The 21,511-nt window shown below is 41.9% G+C and overlaps 1 protein-coding gene across 1 annotated transcript in view; it reads right to left on the reverse strand.

The window, feature by feature from the left end:
- The window catches only part of foxj3 (forkhead box J3), a 108,930-nt gene that overhangs the window by 50,641 nt on the left and 36,778 nt on the right, over positions 1-21,511 (reverse strand). Inside the window, exon 2 of the mRNA XM_086118457.1 lies at positions 11,419-11,915. Coding sequence (XP_085974583.1) covers positions 11,419-11,739 — 321 coding nt within the window. The 5' untranslated portion in view covers positions 11,740-11,915. The remainder of the gene's footprint in view (positions 1-11,418; positions 11,916-21,511) is intronic.

Here is a 21,511-nt window from a genome sequence, read left to right on the forward strand (position 1 = left end):
GTTGCATGAAAGAGCAGCCAGAAGCAGTGAAGTGAAGCCATTTAGTCAGATAAAAAGTGGAAACAGTGCGAGTGAGAGAGTGACACAGAAGGTGAGAACGGTGGGTGAAATAATTGCCGCAGCGTAGGAAACTTAGATTTCCAGCGTAATTACTTGCCATGCAGATTTTATGAAAATGCCAATCATCGGGCGACATTCTGCTCCTTTTATCAGATGTGAATGACCCGGCGTCTGGACGTCATGCATCAAGGCTGAGCTCATATTCAGCTGCTTACCTCAGGCAGACTGCACACCACTGAACGAATGTATTGGCGGTCTCAGGTTGGAGTACTTTTTATTTTATTTTGTATTTTACAAAAGACCCTTCACCTGCTTCTGCTAATTAGCACTCCAACTACCGGTGCTTCCTTTCACTGCATCTATGCTGCAGTGCTGCCAGATAAGCTTTTTCTTTGGGGAGAACGCACTACCTTAATTACAAATCTTATTACTTACCTTCAAGATGAGATAAAGTCGATTGCTCATTTTCAAAACGCATTCCAAGTCGATCACCCCAAACGTTTGAAAGTGAACCAAATGTTTTCAAAATGTAAAAAAAAAAATGTTTGTGTCTGTCATTCACCCAAATAGTCATGAGGAATTAAGAATACTACATCATAATGTCATGTGGGGGTGAAAAGAAATCAGCTGTTTTTGGCTCTTGTGCCTCTAATTTTATTCAAAGAAAAAAAAATGTTTTTAAATAAAAAGTTTCTCATTGAATGCATTTTATTTCTAAGTTTATACTTCTTCCTACTCCTTTTCGAACATGTACTGTATGTCTAAATTACTCCCAATGACGGGGGTTGACCACTGTTTTACCGTCTATCTTGTTACTCACATTTGATGTTTAGTTTGGTTTGGATGTTTGCATTTATTTCCTCCTCTATTTTCTCACGAGTCAACTTAGAATAAAAATGTTTCCCGTCATTTGATACATATTGGGGGAAGGAAATGTAGGATATGTTGTAGACTAGTCAACGTAATTCCAAATGAAGTACATACTGATTGCTCATAAAACGAGTCGCTAATTCACAGATTTTCACTTTGTGATTTAACATCAGAGCGGAAACAAGTCAGGGTACAACGGTTCAAATGTAATTAGTAGGGGCTTTATGATGGCAAAAGTTTTACCTTGGAAAAATGTATTCACTTTACATTATTTCCAATGGGAACAATTACTTTAGAATCACAAGTTGGAATTCAACCCGGTTCTCGTAATGGATTGCGTTCGACCTCAGGCATTCCAATTTTAAGTGCTAAATCACCACAGATTAAAAGACATCGGTTGGTATTAAATCATAATTTGGCGCCTTGAAAGGCGACACCACTGGCAGCAGAGGCAGGTATAAGTCGGCGTGGATGAGTTTAACAGGCAGATTCACCGTTAAAGGCAGATTCTGAGGGCTGAGCTCTATTTTTAGCATGCAGCATTCATCAGTACACCCGTCTCCCTTCTCCCCCGCCCTCCCAGTCATGGGGAAAGCTCGGTGGGTGGGTTGGGGTGAAGGGGGGGAGACATCTGAGCGTACATACAAGAGGCAATAGTAAAAAGGCACCATATGTGACCTCAATGTGAGTAAAAAGGTAGCGTGGTGTTCAGGCGTCAATGGGGATGGTCTCTGACCTTGCTTTATAAGCCGACTTCTGCCACTTTAGGTCAACCACAGTCAAATATTGAAGCCAGATGTTATGCGCAGAAAACATTTGATGTGAACAATAGACATCCAAATTGTGTCTAACTACAGAGCCAATTGCGTCAATGCTGATCGACGAATCTTCCAATTAATGATGTTTTGCTGTGCGCCATTTTACCCAAAATAACATCACCATTCACCAACAGAATTCAACACAATCAAAAGAAAAGATAAGCAGTTCATTCGATACAAGGGTACTATTATCGCTTTCAGGTCAATCACTGAACGCTTCTGAAATATTTGACTTATTTTCTAAGAGAATGTGCTGTGATGTATTGACCAGCATTGGCCGATGACAACTAAGCGCACTCAGTTTCGGCATGACTGAGTGTTTTTCTACTTTGAATTCCATCCATGTCCATCCTCTCATATGCTCACTAAGATACAATTTATGAGTATATGTACAAAGTATGATTTTGAAGTTTACATTAATGCTTGCATTGTTAGTGTGTTTATTTGCTAACTCCATTTGGGTGACTTTCTCCATTAGAGTATTCCATGTACAGTACTGTAGATAATAAATTTACATATTTACCTGCTTTCATCGAGTGAGAAAAATACAAAGTAGACTGTTGTTATTCTTCAGTGCATGAATAAGGTCTGTTTTGTTTCATGCAGTAAAGGCAACACAGTGCTTTGACTTACTCCTATGTATTATACAGAATGCTATACCCAGGTGTTGCCTATTTTTATGTGCTTGTATGTACTTATATTTTGGAATATGAAAAGTATCTTTGTACTTTATCTTGATACATATTCTATTTTAAAAATCTATATTTATCAATGGGCGGCCTGGTGTCAAGTGGTTAGCCTCACAGTGCAGAGGTACCGGGTTTGATTCCAGCTCCGGCCTCATTGTGTGGAGTTGGCATGTTCTCCCCGGGCCTGTGTGGGTTTTCTCCGGGTACTCCGGTTTCCTCCCACATTCCAAAAACATGCATGGAAGGCTGATTGAACACTGGAAATTGTCCCTAGGTGTGAGTGTGAGCGCGGATGGTTGTTTGTCTCTGTGTGCCCTTCGATTGGCTGGCAACCGATTCAGGGTGTCCCCCGCCTACTGCCCGAAGACGGCTGGGATTGGCTCCAGCACCCCCCGCGACCCTAGTGAGGATCAAGCGGATCGGAAAATGAATGAATGAATGAATGAATAAAAATATTTCTTGTGATAAAGCTTTCAGCCATATCGCCCAATTTCATAGCGCCTTTCATTCCATTGCATTTCTGTTTATTTTGAACAAAGAACAAAAATCACGGTGCTGTCAGTTTTATTTTGCACTTTTGCTAAATTTATTATAAATGAATCCTAAATCAGAGTCAGTTGTTTGTGTCTTATTTTGAATGTAAATTATGGACTGCAGAGTGACTGTTCTGCTTAGAATAAGAAATGGAGGAAAAAAAAGGTATTTCTTTTAAATTATCTGGCAATGCTTCAATAGAAAATTTATGGATCAAAAGTAGTCGTGCTATTTGTTACTTGGTATCAATATCTATGAGTATTCAAGAGGTGAGTACTTGGACGGTATCATTTTGAAAAAAAGTGGAACTGAACATCTCAAATTGTTAATGTTGACACTTGTGTAGTTACATGCAAGCTATTATGCAGTGAGTTTCATGTATTCCATCAATATAAACAGCCATAATTGGATATGTGTTACTTGGAATGCATATGGAAATTGGAAAATAAATAAATAAAATAGGATACGTCAGGGCATTGAATTGGATTTGGACACTTGGAACTGCAGCAGAAATCCAGCCTCAAAAAAGTCAAGACATAAAACATGAATGTCAATGTCATATATCTCATTTGTGACAAGCAGCTAAACACTCACAAATAGCATCCAGGTCAGACTGTTTGCAACATGACGGACACCAACTTTAACTGGCTTACTACTGCTCAGGGAGAGATCCAACAACCTGTCTCTCTCATACTTCTCTGCAATTGTCAAATAAATAAGCATGTCTCAACAATACAAACTGATTAAGTGTTTTTCGAAATGCCCGAAGCCGTAACAAGGAATGCATGTAGGAATAAACACTGAGGCTTCTTTCAGAGCAAAGGGGTGTGTCTTGGACTATGAGCTATGCACTGACTTGAACATATGCGCTATCACAGAGGAGAGAGTTCGCAGAATCAATTGGTGACCCTTGTCAATGGTTTTTCGAGAGCATTGCCGGACCATATGTCAATAAATACAGAGTCTGAGAATGGTACTGGAACAGTAAGCATAGCTCGGAGGTAAAGTAAAAGGACTGTCACAAAAGAAGCAAAATTTTCAAGCCAACAACTCTACGCAGGCCTGCAGGCCACAGGAGGAAGCGGTAGCAGCCTCGGGCCTTTTATGATCTGCGCTAGAGTTAGCACTTCAGCAGAGTGTGGGGACAGCGGCTCCTTGCCAAAAAGTGTGTGTGCCAAGGCCTGCCAGCTCTCCCCGCCCACTCCGAGGACCCAAGCGTGAGCGGTGGGGCGCCGGTAGGCGGGCGCAAGGTGAGGCTGGTGGGCGGACGGCCAGGCTGGAGCTTCCTGACATGGGAACCTACTGCACGGCAGGATCAAGCCGGTTGCCGAGTGAGTCACCACCCCTCCCACAAGCCGACAAAGTCAGTTCCTGTCCACCGCCACCTAGGCTCTCATGCTGCACCATGGAATTTGGGATGAGACAAAAGTGTTCACTCACCAGGATACTTTTTTTGTTTTGATTGGGGGGTGGCTTCCGGTGCAAATTTGCATATTCTCCCTGTGCTTGTGCTAGTTTTCTGCAGTTACTTCGCTTTGCTCCCATATTACATATTCAAACTGTAGCTTTATCTGAATACTCGATATTGTCCATAGGTCTGAATCTGAGCATGAATGATTGTGTGTCTATCTGTGTCCTTGTAGTATGTATCCCGCCTCTCGCCCAAAATCTGCCATTGTGCTTTGATAAGGTCCAGCACACCTAGAAACAGTAAACCACTACAGGAAATGGATGGCTGGTTGGGCCACAACCAGGAAAATGTATTTTTGAAAAGTTGGATGTACGGCACTGTCACACAATTCTAAAGCAAAACTAATGTGCATGCAAGGCTAGACAAATGATCATTTTTAGTGAGAAACAGTCTTTTGTCCTGTTAATGAATGACCAAAACAGCATTGATTTTATTTATTTTCAAGAAATTGACTGCCACGTAATCAAACGCCCAAAATGGAAATCAGTTTCATAACGTTTCACTGGAAAAAAAGAAAAGGATTATGTACAACCAAAATAACACTGGTTTTTGTTCACTGTCATTTAAAAAAAATAGGTTGCCAGGGAAAACAAAAAATGTCAAATGCTGCAGGCGATTGGATTGATCACCAATCAGGAAAGCACCTTCTTGGCAGAAATCCTTTTGGATTTAGTTCGAAGCAGTATATCAATCAGAAGAGTCGTTTTAGCTCTTAACTCTTCCACCAAACTGGCAAATGACGATCAAAGCACAACCTCTCACTTTCTCTTTTCACACTTGGAAGAGGTTCAGAGAGACATGTCAGATTTTAAACTTGACGATGGAGGGATCAGGCTATTTTACACTTTAGAGATTGCAGGCCCTGAAAACCTGAGCTGGTGGTGGAAAGATCAGTCAGGTACGTACATTTGAATGCTTCCTTCCCTATTGCATTTAAATACGCAACAGGAACAGGGATTTTCCACATTGAAGCTAGTCATAGGCGGGAATATTATCTCCTTAGTAATGTCCTCAAGGTCTGGTTGCTATCCAAAATTCTCCATTAAATGTAGCCAACTGCCCAGGGCGGCCATTATGAAGCCTCAGATCTAATGGGAAGTTGAACCTTTGATCTGTTTAGGGTTGTGTGTATTTGCATTTTATAATGAGAAGGGAGCACATGTCCAGAGCCCCTGCAGAAGGTCCTATCTTTGCACATCGGACCATTTACAGACCAAAGCTATATTTTACTGTGAGACATCAGGTATGAGAGTTGGACTTCACCAAAAGCAGAGGGATATTTTGGTATTTGTTGGGCAATCGTAGCTAATCTACATTTTGGCTCATTTTCATTCAAGTATAGGTACCCAAGAGAAATCATAAAAATTAAACACAGAGCAACAACCTCCAGGTTGTCAAACTGCTTGAAATGTGCTCCAGATTTTCACCTGGAAGAGAAGCAAGCAAGGATGTGGGATTTACGTGAGTTTTACCCAAGTGAGCCTCCAAGCATTTCAGAGAGGCTTTGAATTGACAGTGGAGGTCAACATTTGACAGTCCATGTGAAGTTGTCTAAACTTCTTTTTCAGGTCAGTCTTACGTTTTCACACGGCATAACCTGGTCTGATAATTAAAGATATAGCACAGTTAGTGACTCAGAGAGACAAGCCTGTGTGTGTTTCTTAGTAAGAACAAAGACTTCAAAAATCAGTCGGGCCAGGCCAGCTGAGCTATCAATTTAAGACGCTTTAGGTTGTGACGTTGCCAATACATTTCGGCCTGTGGTTCATAAGATTCAGGAGAGGGTTAAAAAAAAACTTTGCAGCTGGCACAGCAAATATATGCTGAACAAAGACAGAACCGAACTTTATACTGTAAAAGTGACACAAGCACAATATAAGGATAAGCCATGCAAGAGCTGTCATACACCTATTCACATTGTTGCAGTCCAGCAGAAGCGTCATACAGCGACACTCCTCTAGAACGAAACCTACATGGGCGAAAATACCTCCTAATGTGAAAAAATCTTCATGCATTAACACCATTCCCATTCTACTGCCCCCCATACGACAAAACCCCCCTGTTGCGTTATACGAAATCATTTTCTCTGCTCCAGCCTCGCGAAGACATTCACTACAACGAAGTCTAATCCAACAGCGACCTCTACTGCTTCGTTCGGAAACGGCAGCAGCAACCACCACACTGGTTTACATAGTGAACGATGTTCATTTCGGTCACAGCTGCGAGTTTCCTGAACGCAACATACTCATAGCTGCTCTGCCATTGGCTTACCGAGCATATCTGGCCTCCGATTGGCCAAGAGGGACCTCACTGTCTATGTGTGTAATACTGAAGCTAGATCCGTAGAAGATATAATCCGATTTGCTGCTCAGAGTAAATTGCTTATGGCTCGACGGACATTCAAATAAACGAATGTTTCCTCGTATTACAAGTAAAGCATTTTTCTCGAAAATGCTTTACTTGTTATCATGCTAAAAACCTTACGCTAACTGGAGCGCTAATGACAGAGAGAAGCGCTCCAGTTAGCGTAAGGTTTTTAGCCTTCGAGAGATAACTATGGCCATCGAGGACTATGAAGCGTCCCGTGGCTGGCTTAAAAATTCATTGAATGACATCAGTTGAGCAACACTGTCTTGGGCGGCGATCGAGGGGAGTTTGAGTTAGAGACAGTGAGATGGTGGAAAGAAAAGCCACCGGGTCCAGGAAGTATATGTTATTGTTAGATTCAGACGAGCATGGACGTTGCATTGCTAAAATGGCTACAAAACGGACCTTTGGATGTCAAGCGGCTAAGACAAGAAGAGCACTGATGCTAGAAGAGAGGGTAAAAGTGATCAAAATGAAAGACGGAGCAAGCAAAATAAAAGACATTATCCAATAAATTTATGTAAGTGAAAGTGAATGCTGATAGTAAATTTCGCAATTTCTTTCCCCTTTTGTCTTTCTACACTGACAATATGAAGTGTCAAATAAGTGTGTGCTCATACTTATGCACTATTGAAATAAAAATAAAGAGTACACATACAATTGTGTGTGTGTGTTTGTGTGTTTACATCTGAGATCAAATTTGCTACAGTGAAAAAAAACCCTGTTGTGAAAAATTTCTTGCGGCAAAGATGATTTCGTTGTAGAGGAGTTTCACTGTACATCTAAATATGGTAGATTGCGTAATGTTTCCAGATAATAATGGTCAGTCCCTATGTGGAAACAATTATTTAAAAATCTTAAGTGTTAAAAGTAACTTGAGAGCACATTTTATAATTCTCTTGGACACTAACTGTCTGAGTGGTTGTATAACTTCAGCTTTGTTTGGAGACCTTGCTTGAAATTAAATCAACAAAATTCGTGGAATTTCAACCATTCGACTGTAAATATTCAATTTGAAATGTCATGTTTGGGGGGGGGGGCGTGATGAATTTTAAAAAACTATTTGATCTGATTTATGAATTCATCCAAAAAAATAATGGACCAATTCATTGGTTATCAAAAATAATCATTAGTTGCAGCCCAATAACAAAAGCATGAAGACTGGAAAGTGAGCTGCGTTTCATCACTAAGCCAACTGCTTGTTTTGGCATAATTAGACTTTCCAGGGTTGGCTTGGTGTTTTATGCAAATTAGCAATGTGGTTTAGGGTCTCTTGTCTGGGCTGCTCAGTACAATAAACTAACTAACACAACAAAATGTTGACAGGAAGAATGAAAGAGGAAAAAAAAGAGGAATTTGACATCAAACTGATCACAAAATAAGTCCACTGATGTCACAGAAATTAATTTTGCTCCACATTAGAGGGCCCACAGCACTGTACTCAGACATTTACACGACTCTTGGATTAATCTAATCAGAAGCCACATGAGATGGAAACTGTGAATTATTTCCAACAAGCACATGATGTTTAGGTAAAACACCTTCAGTGGATTTAAAATTCCTGAGGGCCAACTATTAGGTTTTTTGTTTTTTTCAGGGGTAGGACTGACAAACACGTCGATACGGAATATTACCATTTCAGAGAGTTTTCATGGAGAAGACTCTAGCAATCCTTAAATCTGAAATATCCTCAAGCTAGTTGGCCGCCCTCCAAAAAGCAATGCGTGCCATACGGAAGAGGGATGCAGACCTGAATCACACACTCTAAAGACTGCTTAGAACTGCAAAGGGCGAGGCGACGTGCCAAAGAAAAAAAATATCCCAAAAGGTAAAAACTTTCTCAGATCACGCCTCCCCAAAAGGTGACCTTCACAGTTTTAGATTATCTGGAATTATTTGAACATGTCTCCAGAGTGATTATTTGTTGAAGGTGCAGTCTTTAATGAGGCAGTGTTCCGATTAGTGTGTTAACATGCGCGTGACTGGTCCCAAATTCCAGCGGTTGACGTCTGCAGGGAGAGCGGAGGGGTGATGACTACATTCGACCTACATTCACCACACCCAGACACCAGGCACGCGTGCTTCCAATCATTACGCACACAAACAAGCTGAGCTCCGTGCGTAAAGTATCGTAAGGACGGCAGGGAGGACCGGAAGGACTGGATACTGTTGTAATTAGGGGAGCAAAAGTAAACACTTCTGAAGTACACATTCAAACAATGGTGTCGTACAAGATAACCATTGTACCTTTTGTTCACAAGTGACAGGGACAGGTGCACCACAATAAATTTGAATGTTGCAGAAAATGTCATTTGTTTCAGGAGTTACATTCAAAGAGGAAATACTTATAGTCAGTAAAACACGCTTTGGGGGGGGGGGGTATTTTAATTCTGCACCTTGTCCTTATTTTTCTCGAACTGCTTTCAATTCCAAGGAGAGCTTTGAAATCGTGGATTCCTGGAGGGAGTAGTTTACACAACAGTACGTCTCGTCATCTTAAATCTAAAACGAACCAGTGGAATAGCATCATGAGGTACTTGGTATTTATAGTATACTAATTGTTTTACTTTTCTTTTTTCCATCTGTGTAAACTGTGCAAAAATAAAATCCATTAATTTCTTCATTTACTGTCTGTTCTGTGTATTGCCAAATGGTAATACATTTTTAAAAAATGAAACTTGACATAAGTAATTAGTCAAAATGATTACATATTCAAGACTCAATGGGAAGCAGTATTGAATGGATTATCCATGCAAAATAATTGAATTCACCCCACAAAAGCATTTATAGGAAGAGAAATTATAAAGGTGGATATACATAGCACAATCTTTTTTTCTCTTATATACTGGATATGCTTACGTACTTATGTTAAGCACAAGCTCATAGCTTTGACTTCCACGAAGATATCTTGCACATTTCTAAAGAGCATGGTTAAATGTCCTGTTTGGGATCAGTTGCTTGTGGACTAAAGCAAATTTTAACTGACAAATTCCGTGTCACCTCACCACTTTATGAACAAAATAGACAAACAGAAGAACCACAGAACCATCATGTATGTAAACCTGTCAAAAGCAATTTCAGCCATGTCCAGTCAAGTAGGCAGTGCATTTAGTGTCATTTCTTGCAACGTTTTGTCCTATTTGCAACAAGTGTGTTGTCTGTCTGGCTGTGTGACGTTGACAACCGTTAAATAAGCGAGCACGAATGTAGAAGAAACAAGCAAACAAAATCTCAAGCCCGCAATGCAAGAGTCAAACCATTAAAAATAACATATGCATTCTAATCTCGCCCCTCACTTACACACAGACAAAGGCACCTCCATATAGCCGTCGATACATGCGCCAGATCTTGTCGCCTCAGGAAATGGGCTTCATTCATCTTGTCTGACTGCAATAAAGCAGTGCCTAAGATTCTATTTCCAATAAACATCGACTGATTGGAAAACTCATTCTAATATCAATTTCCATCTGGGCCCTTTAAAAGGCAATCAGCATAGCTTCATCTCCGTATATCACAAGCTCCTTGAGATGATGACACAGCATTGGCTCTCTCCTTCTGCATAATGGCCTTCTCCTATCAAGGCATCTGCAATGACTAATACCACCCATGAATGGGCTATTTAGTGTGTGTTAGCACGGACAGAAGCCACTTCTCTGAATACTAATCCTGAAGTTTCACACTTTACATGGGTCTGTCTGCTTGGCTGCATCAGTTTTTCATTTGGCAAAGTGAGCCACTTTGTGTGATTTGGTGACACTTGTCGTTTCTCGATGCATTTTGTCCTAAGCGGCAACGCTGATTGGTGATGATTCGTACATCACTTTGTTGTCCTGAGCCCACAAAACAGTCATTTGGGGTCAAAATATAGAAACTTTCTTCCAAACAACGGCAACTTCTGACTACAACATGGAACATAATCTGTTCCGTGAAGCTGCTGGACTTTCAAATCGTTCTCATTTCAAAACCAACGGTCTCAACTGAAATCATGTCCAGTCAAGTAAGACTTTCCAAACATTACCATCACGGCATATTACTTTTCGACTCTTAGATGTATTATGTAAAACTTAGTGGTGTTACAGTCAAACGGCCACCGATCCCGACCGGACAGTTTTTGTCGAAAAGTAAGTCATCTGTATGTCGATCAATGCCTTTCATTGCCGATCACAAAAAACAAAAACTCACAGCTCGTACTTTGCAACCTGCATTGAACTAGAGACCAGCCTGTGTGCAGTGTAGCGTCCCCTCCTCCTTTCCTTAACGCTGCACATTACAGACCAAACCAGTAACTGAATCATAATATGTGTGCATTTTTTGCACTGTAAAACTTGAAAGAATTACTGAATCAAAATACTAAGCGAAGTGCTCATCAATTATTCAAATATTCATTTTATGAGGAGCCCTAAAATTGATAAACGTGCAGCTCATCTATGTGATTGGTAAGGCCGGCATCGGATTTGGAAGCATCAGAGCACCCCTAGTAAAGCTACATTTTGTCTTTTTAAGGCCTGCGTCTGCAGAACATTTTGGTTTTGTTTTTTTGCGAGGGTGGGGACATTTGAATGTACATATTGTACAAGAGAATGACATGGACCCAAGTACTGTTTCTTACCTTCCAGCCACTTCCCGCCTCTCTGTAGTAGGGAAAGTTATCACAGATCCACTGGTAGATCTCGCTCAACGTCATTTTCTTCTTTGGCGAGCTGTTGATGGCGAACGTAATGAGGCTGGCGTAGCTGTAGGGCGGCTTGCCGTCCTTGTGCTGTTGCACCTCTTCCTGGTCCAGCGTGGTGTTGGGATCGAGGAGGGCGCTCTTCTTGCCCATGCCTGGCCCGTGGCCGTGCTGGCCATCGGCTTTGCGGATGGCCGCCTGCATGGTAAGCTGAGGAAGCCAATCCATGGAGGTCAGGCTACTTTCCAGCTCCGACGTCATGTTGACGACAGGCCGGGCAGCAGGGAGGGGGGAGGGGGGTAAACCCTAAAGCCTGGAGGTAAACCGGTGGCCTCTGTTGGAGCTCCACTGACTCTTGGGGAGAGGAGCAAGTAGGGGTGATGAACTGAAGTCTGGGCCCTCAGATCAGGACATCAGCTTGCTTCTCCAAAGCGAGGCTGCGGAAACAGAACACAAACATGCTTGTATCAGTTAGCTGTACATTGTAGTAAGAACTGATTACTTGTTTTGATGATGTAACTCAAGATGTTAGCAGCAGAATGAATTGTGAAGTCTACAAAAGCATTTTGTCTGGCAATTTACTGGAAAATGGGGAGAAGCTTCATTGTGTAACAAGACCCAAAACAACGAAGGACTTAAACTGGCCAAGCCAATCACCGAACCGTAACCCTATAAAGTCTGTATTTTACCTTCTGAAAAAGAAACTGGAGTGAGAAGCCCACAAAAACAAACAAGAATTGCGGTAAAGACCTCCAAAAGCATTTCAAATGAAGAATGCAACAGTCTGGTGAAGTCAAGAGGTCACAGGCTTGATGCAGTTATCGCAAGTAAGGGTTACAACCACTTCACTTTAAGTTCAAAACCCCGTTCCAATACTTTTGTTCCCTTGAAAAGTGGGTGGCTTCAACCAAAACTTGCTTGGTCCTGAGTTGTTTAACACATCGACATGTAAATACCATGGAATAAAAGCTGGAATTCGACATTGTGGGTGACTAAAGTAAATGTCTATCACGATCTAGAGCAGTGGTTCTTAACTCTTTCATTCCACAAGACGTAATGTTCGTCTTTTTCAAATTAGGTCCCGTCTACCAATGACGTACTTGTACGTCTTAAGTTTTTTTTTTTTTTGCATCATAGAGAGGAGGAGGGTCTGATGCAATCTGTCAACGAGAATAAGCCGTTTGCATTGTAAATCATGGAAAAAAGCGACCAGTAGGTGGAATTGTGGCCTCACTGAAATGCATGCCTTTACAAAAAGTTATTTTTCTCCGTTTTTTGCCCAGGAATCGCCGTTTTCGTGAAACTTAGCCATTTTGTATTGCCGATTGCTGAAGAATGGAAGATAGAAACATTTTTTTTCTGCTGAAAGAAGAGAGTCCAAACTTTATTTTGGTAGGCTCCATGTTTATATAGCATTAGAACCAAATATTCTGTGGGCCTTGCAAGATCAGTCAAAATCCAGCAAAACGCTGGGATTGAGGGGGTTGCTCCAGTGAAAATGGCTGGGATTGAATGAGTTAACCTGGGTTCGACCGAACCCTAAGGGTTTGGTGAATCGTTCTCAGGGGTTCGACGGGGTGTTCGACGGAGCCTCTGCCATGGAGGTTAAGACGCACCCAACTCAACATCCCGATTAGTTACGACACGGCCGCTTGGCCATCACGAGCTGCAGATGATCACATGACATTGCTTGACCAATCAGTGCTGTGGGAAATTTTGTTCGCTCAGTAATCACCGCGTGACTGTCATGATAGTACGTGATGTGATTTTAAAAAAATGCTAACAATGTCGAGCAAAAAAATAAAGTGTACGGACGAATATGCACAACTTGGATTCACATGCATCACGCAATGTGATGTGACTCGCGTCCTAACTGAAGGAACACTTCTTGAAACTGAATGGAGATGCGGAATCTGGAAAAAAAATGGATTCACTTTTTTGTTTTTAATAAATGCATTTTTTTTTTATCTTGAATTTGTTAAAAAAAAAAAAAGTTTGCATGTTCTCCCCCGGGCCTGCGTGGGTTTTCTCCGGGTACTCCGGTTTCCTCCCACATTCCAAAAACATGCGTGGCAGGCTGATTGAACGCTCTAAATTGTCCCTAGGTGTGAATGTGAGCGTGGATGATTGTTCGTCTCCGTGTGCCCTGCGATTGGCTGGCAACCGATTCAGGGTGTCCCCCGCCTACTGCCCGAAGATGGCTGGGATAGGCTCCAGCACTCCCCGCGACTCGAGTGAGGATCAAGCGGTTCGGAAAATGGATGGATGGATGAGAAAAAAAGTATAGATATTTTTCACGAATGAAGGGTTCGGTGAATGTGCATATGAACTGGTTGGGTTCGGTACCTCGAACAAGTTTAAGAACCACTGATCTAGAGTATTGCGTAAATTACGTACGGATAGCACATTGATCTAGTGGTGAGCATGAATGCCTCACAGTCTTGAGGTTTGGGGTTCGAAACTATGCTATTTTCACTTTTTTTTTTGGCCGGGTACTCCGGCTTTCCCGCATATGCCAAAAACATGCATGTTTGGTTCACTGAGAATTCAAAATCGCCCATAAGTGTAAATGTGACTTTGAATGTTTCTTTCTCTAAATGTGCCCTGTAATTGACTGGCATCCAGTCCAGCTTCTCGGCAAGTGAGCTGGGACAGTGTCCAGCTTACCCGCAACCCATATTATAAGGACAAGCACAATATTAAACAGATGGATGGATGTTAACACAACAATCCATTTCATGGTTGTTTTTTCCATTTTAAAAATACAACACGTGTGTTTTGTATTGGACTGCGAAGATGTTTTAAGTGAGCAAAAAACAGAAGTAGTTTGCATGTTGTCCGCACATGCTTTAACTGGCTGTGCAGCAGATTATGAGACCGCCAGCTTCTCTTCCACCTACTACTCTTAGAGCTGAATCATTGCTCGGACTCCATCTGCACCATGAGAGAGACCGAGAGAGAGAGAGAGAGAGAGAGACAGAGAGAGACAGAGAGAGAGAGAGACAGAGAGAGACAGAGAGAGAGAGAGACAGAGAGAGAGAGAGACAGAGAGACAGAGAGAGAGAGAGAGAGAGACAGAGAGAGAGACAGAGAGACAGAGAGACAGAGAGAGAGAGACAGAGAGAGAGTAAATGCTGGGCAATTGTTTTCACAACTGCCAGCCAAATGGGGCAATGGCTCAGGAAGAATTCTGACTCTCTTGTGGCTAGTAAGCCCCCTTTTCTCCCTCCGTCTGCTCTGCCTTCCAGCTTGCCCGCCCACTCGCCTTTGCAGAGCCTCTGCCATAAACAAGGCAGGCAGTGTCGTCTTCCAAACTGTCCTCCACCCAATGTGTGTCTGCAACAGCCTGTCTCGTTGTCCATTCTGGCACACTGCCCTGCTTGTCCGAAAATAGAGAGGCAGACTAGATAAGCCCTAAATTCTAAATGTAGGTGAAGATGGGTATCTGTGCAGGAGGGGAAAGGAGTGGGATGACACCTTGAACTGGTTGATGGCAACAACAAACTCTCAGCATTTTCTGTGATTTTTATTTTTTCATTTTCACATGTGTCGGGCAGGAATAAACTGTTCTGAGAGTCTTCAAGAAGCCAAACACTATCATCTAAAAATTTTTTAAAAAGTCTTTGTGCACATGTGAAATTGTATGCCAATCTTTTCAGAGAATTTGCAAACGGTGATTCAGAAGTGCCGCAGCGAACGCAATGCTGACTCACTCTGATACCCTGCATCAAAATGACATTTTTCAACTCCTTCCTTACCTCCAAGGACCTTGAAAGAGAGGTTCTTACCCACCTGAAAAAGCCTTGTGCCACCTACGCTGCTGAGGTCAACAAAGTACGCCATCTAAAGCTCAGAGTCCAATTTGAGTACCCCCCCCCCCCCCCCCGTCTGCCCAATCATCCATCAAGGGCGATTAAGCACAAGCTCTCTTAAGTCCATTTTAGTCGATCGCTACAGTGGTACCTTGACTTATGAGTGACCCCGCAAAAAAGTTTTTGGAGATCCAATCAGTCTCTTGGCTCAAATTTTGCTTTGACTTGCCAGCAAACTATTTGTGATATGAGCCTGAGATGGTGGCAGTGAACTCAACTAAACTCATCTCACACCAAAGCAGCAGTTTGGTAGATCGTAAACAAAAAATGGAATCTTTCAGCTATTTAATGCCGATCCTAGTCCCAATTTACTGCCTAAGTTAACATAAAATAAAGAAATTACATGTGTATTTAAAAAAGATCACATCAGGGAGGTTTGGTTGTGTTGATAAGCAATCCAATCAGGATCATGGTTGCAAAGTTATATATTTGTTTGCATTATTGTTGTAATCTGATTTATGTTTTGTTTTTGTTTTTTTGTGGGGGGAGATTAAGACCTAGTGAAAGGCAAACCAATCCAGTCAGGGGTCAGACGCAAAACTTTCAGACAACTAAATGAACTCCAGTCCACAGAGTACATGCGAAGCTGAGTACAGCACACACTTATGAACCGAGTGCCAGTGTGCACGGTTACAACACCATAATCAAGTTCTCAGACACCTCAGCCAGAGGCCTGATTATTAACTTTATCATGAGTCGCTCTTTTGGGTTGAGGATTAGCATCTGACGGGGTAGCGTGAAAATAACAGAGGAGCTATGAACACCCAGATCAGGGAGCTCATTGTGGAGTTAACGTAGGTAAAAGGGACATAAATACACACCTCCTTCTGAATCAGCAGGCATAAAGAAGATCAAGGCTGGCTACAGATCAAAGTTATACTTGATGTTGTAGAGACTGATCGTTAAAAAGTGGACGGAATTGTTTTTTTTTTTTAATCCCAATTTAAAATGAGCCTCGCACATGACGGATAATACTCTTAGTTGCATATTGTGAAAGTGATTTTGATGTTCTATTTTGCATACATGTGGTTGGCTTTTTGGGAATATAGTGAACCGCTGTTCCCGACCCACCACGTAATAGGTGAGAAAAGTATGAATGATGTGCCTTTAAGAGGAGGGGCCTGGTGGGGTGACCTGAGGTGTTACCGAGTTCCTATATGAGTGTTCATTGTGTTCTACTGTTCACCTGGCATTTAAAAAAAAACGGTGAACAAAGTCAGTTGACTATGACTCCATTCCCACGCATGCAATACAAAAATCAGCGGAAAAATTTGGGGGGCATCAACGGGGGAGCGAAAGACTCACTATTGGTGGCAGATAACTAGCTACCTAGCATCGCTACATCAGTTTGTTCCTGCTCTGACCTTCTTTCCAAAAGCGACATACGAAACAACAGCCCTGTGTTCTGCTATTCATGAATGAAACATGCATCGTCCCTTTCAGTAGTTTTAGAATGCGTACATTTTCAATTTTTCAAAAGTTCCCTCATCGAATCATCGTTGTTATGTCAGCCATCGATGATGGCTGTTATTCTCATATTAAAGTATAAATAGTACTTTCAATTTCGTAAAATAATAATCACCACAAACTGTATTGCCCTACAGAAGATAAGAATATGATATACTGTCGACTGGCTGACAGATAAAATATGCTACATTAAAGAGTCAAATTTCGCCAGTGGAAATGGGTGTCATATATCATAGAAATAATTATCTACCAGGCTTCTATAAGACACACAGCAGGAACACATTTCAAAATGGAGTAAACTGCTTTGCCGTCAGCTGGTCAGAGAAGTTTGCGCTTGCCAAGTCCATTGATCTCAAAGAGTGGGAGGTTAGCGGAGGCTCAGCAGCCAATTCAATATCTGTTATGGGTACTGACATGAGCAGATAATTATGATTTTTTTTCCCATATCAACAGAATTCCAAAAGCGACAAAGCTCAGTCAAGCTCCTGGAAATATTTAATGAGGTGGAGCATTTGCCTGTCATAAATAACAATCTTCCTCAAATTCTCTTGTTTTCCTTAAAAAGTTTAACACTGTGTGCACGCAGCAGAAATTATTCATAACACTCTGTGTCTGGTTTAGTGACTGTTTATTGAAAAAATTTTCAGATTAATGCAAAAAGGAAAACACACAGATTATCAGAAAAACGTGTCCGTCTGACTTCGAGCGTCATGTCGGCTAGGCTAGCTTAGCTGTTGTCGTAGTTCAAAGCTTCTTCAATATGTGACATGGGTTGCGTCGACGCCGTGAGTACGTGCTCGCGCGCGCACAGCAGAGAGCAGCGGACTATCAACTGCTGAGGCGTGTCACTCGAGTGACGTTGCTACAGCATGTGCATGTTATGGAGCAGCTTCCGGACAAACGCAAATTGTCCGCCGTGGAGAGCCATTTTGGGGAATAAGGTATTTACTCAAATCTCCTTGTCTCACCAAGTGCCTCTTGGATTTTTGACATGTCTTATTCCATTGTGTGTGTGTTCTCCACAGCAGGGGAAATAGCATGCAAGAAACGCAACAGACTGAAATTTAAAAAACTGGAGCATCTCCATCCATCCATTTTCGGAACCACTTAATCCTCACTAGAGTCGCGGGGGGTGCTGGAGCCTATCCCAGCCGTCTTTGGGCAGTAGGCAGGGGACACCCTCAACCGGTTGCCAGCCAATTGCAGGGCACACAGAGACGAACAACCATGTGCACCCACACTCACACCTAGGGACAGTTTAATGAGTTCAATCAGCCTGCCAAGTATGTTTTTGGAACGTGGGAGAAAACCGGAGTACCCGGAGAAAAACCACGCAGGCCCGGGGAGAACATGCAAACTACACACAGGGAGGCCGGAGCTGGAATTGAACCCGGTACCTCAGCACTGTGAAGTCGACGTGCTAACCACTGGACTACCGGGCCGCACTGGAGCATCTTATTTTTCTAAATAAAAATTTGTGAAGACAAAGCTCACAAGCATCCCCATTCACAGGATTTTCACATTATTGAAACACATTGAATGATACAATATGAATGCATGGATGTGAATGACATTGTATACACTTCATCATCAAATCAGTCAGTTCAGTCTGTCAAGTGGGTTGGCTGCAGGGATTTTGAAGGTCCAGCAGGTGGCAGTGGTCAGTGACACAGTATTAGCACAGTATCAACACAGTGTGTCAGTGTGTTGACAAGCCTCATGAGGCCTCATGGACCCTGAGGCTACATTTGAACCTTGCAAGCTGTGTTAACACTGAAAACACCCCCTTTCAGTTTGTGAACATAGGTTGCAAAATTTTACCCTCAGTTGCCCTAGTATAAGCCCTTCCATTACCCAGTTAAAAAAAGAGGCAAATATACAATTCCAGTGGCTGCAGGAGGTGAGCTGGCAAAGGCACATGTTGATGAAAGGCACCGTGCCCTGCTACATGGGGATGCCTGCCATTTGACCCGCCTCGCTAATGATCCAGCTGCTTCGAAATCGGCAAGGCCAAGTTCACCGTCTTAATTAGTGGGCCTCGGGTAGTGGCAGGAATTATGACACACACTAACAGACAATAACGACCCCCCACTGCCTTCATCACCCCGTCGGGTTGTTGGATGTGCAGAGGCCCCCCTGGTCTACTGAGGAAAGCAGAGGAGTGGTTGAAAAAGAAGTCCGAGGTGTATTGAGGAGGAAGGCGCATGGACAAGAGGTGTATTGCCAAGTCGGCAACTCTATTTCCTGGTAACAACTGAATCACACATCATTGCTGTCATTTGATAACCGTGTATTTCCGTTGTCTAGGGCAAAATATTATATTAAAGTGCACCACAACCAACTGTTATTAGATAGATTCAGCGTCAGAAACATAAACCTGTCGCTTTGCAAAAATCTCTGCATGTTGTAACGTTTACGTAGGCGTGTGTGAAAGTAATTATGGCTTCCTATGACAAAGTGATGACTTACAAGTGTGTTCCTCTCGTTTTGTAAGTCACAATATGTGGCAAGGTATAAGTAAAGGGTTCCACCAAGTTCCCGTCGTGAAAGCACTGCATTGAATGCCATACATGGAAAGTAGAATAATTCATCATTAATGGTTGATGTAACCACCTGAAACCAGTATTAGAATTGATAAGAAATCTAAAAACAGTAATTTTAATAATTTGGCTGAAAATATCATATTCATCAACCAAAGTTGTCAGAATTCAGTTTATTAAAACAAAACCTCTGCGAGTAAAAACATGCTTCTGCACACCCTCCATTATAACAGACGTGCTTTGTCGATGTTCACAAAAGTGATACGGTTTTTTTGTTGCCAAGATCCCATTAACACATTTTTTTTCTTCCGGTATCTGATGAAAATGTTTGACGCTAAGCACTCTTTAATGTTCAAGTGTGAAGGATACAATTAATGAACTGATTAAATTACAATTACAAGCCATTCTTTTCATAGGAAACGGGAGTCGTTTATTTGTCTAAAGTGGGTAAACCACTCTGCAACTGATTATTAGAGAGACGATTGCTAGTTGGGGAAATAAGGGAGAGCCTAGTAGATCATTCGTGAACAACTAGGGGGAATGTCATTGTATAGGAAGCAGGCAGAAAATCACAAGAGTGTGTATGGATGGTAAAAGTGAGCCGATATAGAAACAGGGCACTGAATAGGGTCATGAGTTCAGGCATTACTCCCCCACAGGCACCGTGAACCCACAAATGTGTATTAAGCTACTTTGATGACAATATAAGAGAGTTGAGCGTGCCACAGTAACTACAGTCAAGGGGAAAAATAGGTTTAACTTCTTTATCCTTTAGATTTGAATGCCAACTTTCAAATTGACCTAGATCTTTTCCCAACGTGTCTTGACAATATGTGTAGAATGACGACAAAGCGGCCATTATGTGCTTGCGTCACGAAGGGTCTCAATCAACCTGTCAAAGTAGTGACGCTGGCTGCCCGGCCTCCTTTGATTGAAGAATAGTCAATGAGGCAAGATAGGGCTGAGTAACTTGCTGGGATTACTCAACACAAGCATGCTGAGTTAACATCATTATGTCGCCATCTGCGTCATCGACTTTGCCGCTCTTCCTTGTTCTGAGTGATTGCGTCATTCGTATTTCGACTTAGTCTGCGCTTCCAACCCTGGGTGAAATGCATATTTTAAACGCAGCAACAACGAGGGATGCACTTACCGTATCACCTACAAATAGTAGTGGTGGTTTGGGATCTGGTAGAAATTTACCATACTTAATGCACCTTTTAATAGTACCACAATCAAGTCACAATTAAAGAAACCAACCAATACATACAAATATGCAAAATTATCTGGAGCAGTTCAGATCAAATTGCAATCTCTTTGCCTCTATATTGTGATTGTGATTTCAGATGCAATTATTTATTTCAAGGTCGTCTTCTGATTCTCGTTTTTTTTTTAAACAAAGAAATGCAATGAATTGCTCTGAAAAAGGATGCAATTTAAATATTTTTAGAATAGAATAATAACAGAATCACTTCGTAAAGAATCAACCATTTTGTGCATCATGACTTCATGCTGCAATCCACTTCATCGTGCTGCTCCTTCTGGGGTGCCAGCCTTGGCCATCGGGTTGCAGTATAATATATATTCAGGCAAACTTGACTTACATTGTGTGTGATGAGGTGTGATGATAAATTCAGTGTGTGTACAAGGTGTGATGATAAATTCAGATGTGTTTTTGTTAAATCCATAATTTTATGTATTCATTCATAAAAAGAAACGTGACTTCTAATCAGAACGTCTGTGATGTGACACGTATCCTCCACACAAAGCACAACGTCGCTTAACGCGCAAAAAACGCACAGCATGGTTTTATTGAAGTAAATATGGAACCCGCATGTCAGTGCTCATTTCAGATTGACAGAGGAGCAAGGCGGCTGGGGAAAAAAACATTTTGGGGAAATAAGGAGACACTTTTCAATCTCCTCATTTGAAGGAGACGTCTACTAAAAATGTCATGGAATTGCCGCGCTTAATAAATTAATTACTGCCTGGCTGAATTATTACTATCGCCACAAATGTCAACTTTATGCTTCATGTTTCAAGTGGAATTAAATTACTGTCCAATGTAAAACTATCATTTTTGCTAACTGCAGATTCACACGATTGTTAGTCGTCTCCCTCCCAAGTACTTTCCAAACCTGCCCACATGGAGCA

The sequence above is a fragment of the Hippocampus guttulatus genome, chromosome 8 (assembly GCF_054856545.1).
Source record: "Hippocampus guttulatus isolate MCC_2025c chromosome 8, RoL_Hgut_1.0, whole genome shotgun sequence".
Classification (NCBI taxonomy): Eukaryota; Metazoa; Chordata; class Actinopteri; order Syngnathiformes; family Syngnathidae; genus Hippocampus; species Hippocampus guttulatus.